Genomic DNA, 5,227 nt, shown 5'->3' with positions numbered 1-5,227 from the left:
CATCTATTTTGGAACGGAGGGAGTACGTTACAATTTAGAAGCAGCTTACAGAGAGGTCCGTGAAGGGAATCACGCTGAAGCATGCCAGATCAAAACACAAACACAGAATGAAGCCTCAGTTTAGTTTCAAGTGTACGTTTGCAGCAACAATTTGTATCGCAGCAACTTCCTGCCTCCTCTCGGGCAACACAGCTGAACTGATCTTTCACAAGCAAGTAGCACCACTGAACTCATCTTTCACTGCGCATAGCCAACATTCGTAACTCACCATGGCGCGGCGAACCTGTGCAAAGATGCATGCCCCAAACATCTAATGCATACCAAGGTAATTCATGCTAACTACGGCAACTTCACAACACAAATGAAAATTGCAGTTGGACAAACCAGAAAGACCATATATATTACGTACTAGAGTACTCCCTCTGTAAACTAATATAAGTTCAGTGATCTAAAAGAACTTATATTACTCCCTCCGTCCCACAATATAAAAGCGTTTTGCAAGCCATTTTAGCTTGCAAAACGCTCTTATATTGTGGGACGAAGGGAGTAGCTTACAGAGGGAGTACACATTTTAAGGTACACAAATTGACTGCAAGGTAAAACGGAAAATTATTGGTACAAACATTTTATCCTTCTGCTTTCTAGTAGTGCCCGAGGAGGTCAAAAGGGTCAGCAAACCCAAAGTCGGAAGCTATCTTGTTGCTGTAAACAGGACCTCCCGGGTTAGTGCGCCCGCTCTTGAAGAGCTGTACTTTGCAAGCCTGGTTGTTCCATTTCACGCTCGCCAGAGGCTTCAGCTTGGCCCTCACATTATCATCTCCGGAGGAGAAACATTCTTTGGCCACCAGAACCACCATATGCTCCAGCACCCGACCGGTCTCTGCGATGAACTTGAGGAAAGCAACCTCGCTTCTCAACCCATGGAACTCGTAGAAGAACACCTTCTTCATGCTCTGCACCACACAATTGATGGGACCGCCCTCCTGCCAGAACTTGAGATTGACCTTGCCAGTGGACTCTTCAGATATGGGAGGGGACTGCAGATGAAACGGTAGCATACATAGTTCAGGTTAATCTGATTAATAGTTCTGACCATGCTAGTATAAGATAGTATTAATCTGATTCATAGTTCTGACCATGCAAAATTGCCAGTGCAACAACTCTAAGTAGTTAAGTTAACCAATTTTACATAAACATGTAGCGTCTCCAGGTTAGGAAAGCATCTGAGGAAACCAGGCACTTTCTTGACAGCATTGCGGACACCGAACTGCACCTCCATGGACAAAATCTGGACACTAGGGAGAATGTTCTCCTTGCTACCAGCCTGAAATGAACAGAGAAACCAAGTCATACTATCATATATTGGCATTACAAATAGACACAGCACACAGAGATTAGGTGCACGGCCAATTAATTTAGCCCAAGGACCGATAATACTATAGAGAAACTAATTCAGATCATATATTGACATATAGCAGGTATACACAAGCGAGCTGCATACCACGACGATGGTGTTGCTAATCCCCAACTCTTGCTCTCCTGGCTGAATGTATCCCAGCACACGGAGGTTAGGTGCACGCCCAATCTTGATCCTGGAGGAGCCGTTCATGGTGGAGTGGTTGTCGTCGTTCCTCTTCCTGAAGGACTTGAGCTTGCCAGGGGGGACAATTTCCGAAAAGAAGAGCCTCTCCAGGCTAGGGGCATCCACCACGTCGATGTACTCCAATAAGGCATGGCCAAGCTGAACGCAGCGCAGTCTCTGGCTGACGAGGCGGAGGCGCACTCCGGTCTGGCTTCCCATGAGGACGAGGAACTCCAGGACGGGGCATCTTTCAAGCATGAAGGCCAGATCACGGTCCTCCATGACAGTCATGCAGAGGCCGAGCTCCTTGAGGTTGGGGAATCTGGCGCCGCGCGGCACGGCGGCGGTGTCCGGGAGCCTCCAGAGGCCGAGATAGAGGCGTGTGACGGTGTGAGGGAGGCGCAGCCGAAGATCGTGGCGGGGAGGCGCAGGTCAATCGGCCAAGGGCGGTTGACAAAGACGAGTTCTTTGACCCCCTTGGCGACGAGGGTGTCGATCCAGCGGGCCATCTCGCCTCGGTGCTCGTCCATGGTGCTGCGGGTGAGGTGGACGCAGCGGAAGGGCCCTGGATGCGCCGCGAGGATGCGGGACACCGCGGCGGTGACGGCACGGGGAGAGGGAACGCCGATGGGGAGCTGCCCGGCCGCGCCGCCGTCCGGAAGTAGATGGGCGTCGACGAGAGAGAGGGGCGCCGAGCGCCAAAGGGGGCGCCAGCGCGAGGCGAGGGCGGAGGTGCGCGCGGCGTCCTTGGCGGGGAGGCGGGAGAGGATTTCAGCGAGGACCGCATCGGGGAGGCGGCTGATGCGGTCCACGCCGCCGGGGGCCCGCGGCACGCCGGAGAGCGAGTGAGCGGCGGTGGGGGAGACCGGCGGGTGCGGGAGGTAGTCGTACACGAAGTAGAGCAGATAGTTTGAGCCAAGGTCGAGCGTCGCAGGGTCCCGTCCGTCGCGCTCCATGCTGGCGAGCATATCGCTCATGGAGGTGCCGATGATAAACTGCGGTTCGCCCATGGCCGCCGGCGGAGGAGGGTGGCGGCGAGGGTTTCGGTTTGGGGGAGGAGCAGAGGAGAATGGTGGCGGAGTGAGTGAGTGAGTGAGTGGTGTGTTGGGCACTGGGCAGGGTATGCTAGCTAGGTGTTGGGCCAGACGTTGGAATCAGGCCCATGAAACAGCTTCGGCTCAAAAAGGAATTTCAATCTTCTAAAGAAGATTCAAATACTCAACACTAACTCTTTTTTGCAGTGGAAATACTCAATACTACTAACTTTGAAACTCACCATTGAAAATACTCTGGAGAAAACATGAGTTCTTTTGGCTTCAGCGTGGACGTGCCAATTGGCTGCAATATGAAGATTGTAACACGTCTTTTTTTTTCATCACTCCGTGGCGAAGCACAAGAAGCGTGGTGACATCAAGAAGTTACTTTATGATACATGGGTTTGATAGAAAGGTATGCATGATTTAAAAAATTGAATGGTACCCCGTGCGTTGTTGAGGGACTCTTAAGGGTATGTGCATGGTAATACATGTATTGAATGACTTTGTTTGCAAAGTAGATATATGATCTCACATTAAGATTTTTTTTGTTTTGTTTTCCAATGGACACAATACTTGGAGTATAATTACAAAGATAAAAAATGCAAATTATGTGATTTACTTTTTACTAAACATAGTGATATGATTTAAGTTATCTCATGTGACTTGTATAAATATTGATGTGTAAACAACACTCAGAATAGGATTTCCAATATAAAGACCCTTTGAAGGTTATGTACGGATTGCCATTTTGATATACTTATTTTGTATTAGGTGCGTCTCTTGTTGTTAAATCAATCGGCATACCTGCATTGTTAAGGTATTTGAGCAAATAATGAATGGCCATTGTGTAGTAGCTTTGTTTACTTCCCCGCAAAAAAAAGTAGCTTTGTTTACTTGACAGTGAGTAATAGAGCTCCAATATCAACAATGAGAACAAACAAATCATGGTTTTCTGAGCAAAAGATTACCAATTCATTTTTTAAGAGAGCACCAATTCATCACTGGGCTGAAAAGAGCATGAGAACTTGCACATGGATAAGCACAGAGGTCCAAATTATCCACATAGTTAAAAATGACAATCATATACAAGCAAATAATTAATAATCGTCAAAGGTATTCTTTTGACATACTTTCAGTTCCAGTTAAGTGGAATTTCTTTCATATGAAGCTACCAAGTGCAAAAAGCAGTGCAGAATATCCATGAAAAGAATGCCTTAATTCATTGGAACTAGTAAGAATATGATATAATATTGATCGCATATACCCCTCAAGGAAACAAAATGTTGTTGGGGAACGTAGCAATAATTCAAAAGTTTTCCTACGAACACCAAGATCAATCTAGGAGATTCTAGCAACAAGAGAGAGAGAGAGAGAGAGAGAGAGAGAGGATGTGCATCTTCATACCTTTGAAGATCGCTAAGCGGAAGCGTTACTAGAACGCGGATGATGGAGTCGTACTCGCGGCGATTCAAATCGCGGAAGATCCGATCTAGCGCCGAACGAACGGCGCCTCCGTGTTCAACACACGTATAGCCCGGGGACGTCTCCTCCTTCTTGATCCAGCAAGGGGAGAGGAGAAGTTGAGGGAGAGCTCCGGTAGCACGACGGTGTGGTGGTGGAGCTTGTGGTGTTTCTGTAGCGCTTCGCCAAGCTCTACTACGGAGGAGGAGGTGTTGGGGAGGGAGGGGCTGCGCCAAGGGAAGGGTATGGCTGCCCTCTCTCTCCCTCACTATATATAGGGGGAAGGAGGGAGGAGGAGGCGCCCTAGGATTTCTCTAGGGGAGGGGCGGCGGCCACAGGGGAAACCCTAGATGGGTTTGGGTGCCCCCTCCCCTAGGAAACTTGCCCCCAAGCCGGGAGGGGTGGCTGCCCTAGGGGAGGCTCCCCCACCTCTCCAAGTTACGTGAGATGGGGTGGGAGGGGCGCTCAGCCCCTTAGTGGGCTGATGTGCCCCCTCCCCTTGGCCCATAAGGCCCCCCAACGCTTGTCGGGGCCTCCAAAACCCCTTTCGGACACGCTGGTCGTTACCCGGTACCCCCAGAACAATTCTGGACTCCAATACCCTTCGTCCAATATATCGATCTTCACCTCCGGACCATTCGGAGTTCCTCGTCACGTCCGGGATCTCATTCGGGACTCCGAACAACCTTTGGTAACCACATACTATTTCCCATAACAACTCTAGTGTCACTGAACCTTAAGTGTGTAGACCCTACGGGTTCGGGAACCATGCAGACATGATCGAGACACCTCTCCGGCCAATAACCAATAGCGGGATCTGGATACCACTACTAGGAAAAGGGCTATAGATGATATGGCCACTAATGGCGCACCAGACATGTGGTGCGCCATTACTATATACTAATGGCGTATTACTAATGGCGCACCTGGTGTGTGGTGCGCCATTAGTAGTATTGAAAAAAATGTTACTAATGACGCACCGTGGTATAGTGCGCCATTACTAGTTGACATAGTAATGGCGCACCACACCCACCGTGCGCCATTAGTAGTTTTGAAAAAAATTTGTTAGTAATGCCGAGCCCCACCTCCCCTCGCCCCGTCGCCCCCCTCCCCTCGCCGCCCCCTTGCCCCACCTTCCCTCGCCCCG

At 49.7% G+C, this 5,227-nt stretch overlaps 1 protein-coding gene across 1 annotated transcript; it reads right to left on the bottom strand.

The window, feature by feature from the left end:
* Positions 1-528: 528 nt before the first annotated feature.
* Positions 529-2,657, bottom strand: LOC123066410 (uncharacterized). The gene is made up of 3 exons (XM_044489496.1): positions 1,502-2,657; positions 1,190-1,324; positions 529-1,037 (listed from the first exon to the last, which is right to left on the bottom strand). The coding sequence occupies exons 1-3, from the start codon at positions 1,871-1,873 to the stop codon at positions 642-644; spliced, it is 903 nt and encodes a 300-aa protein (XP_044345431.1). The 5' UTR covers positions 1,874-2,657; the 3' UTR covers positions 529-641.
* Positions 2,658-5,227: the final 2,570 nt, after the last annotated feature.

Source organism: Triticum aestivum, chromosome 3B (genome assembly GCF_018294505.1).
Source record: "Triticum aestivum cultivar Chinese Spring chromosome 3B, IWGSC CS RefSeq v2.1, whole genome shotgun sequence".
Lineage (NCBI taxonomy): Eukaryota > Viridiplantae > Streptophyta > Magnoliopsida > Poales > Poaceae > Triticum > Triticum aestivum.
This window is presented reverse-complemented; position numbering and strand designations above follow the sequence as displayed.

What these genes read in the sequence shown, in the direction of transcription:
- LOC123066410 (XM_044489496.1), bottom strand. Translation starts at nt 1,873, where the DNA reads ATGACTGTCATGGAGGACCGTGATCTGGCCTTCATGCTTGAAAGATGC. An exon ending in TTAGCAACACCATCGTCGTG is followed by an intron (nt 1,325 to 1,501) that starts GTATGCAGCTCG and finishes TGTTCATTTCAG; the next exon opens with GCTGGTAGCAAGGAGAACAT. An exon ending in TGGAGACGCTACATGTTTAT is followed by an intron (nt 1,038 to 1,189) that starts GTAAAATTGGTT and finishes TTTCATCTGCAG; the next exon opens with TCCCCTCCCATATCTGAAGA.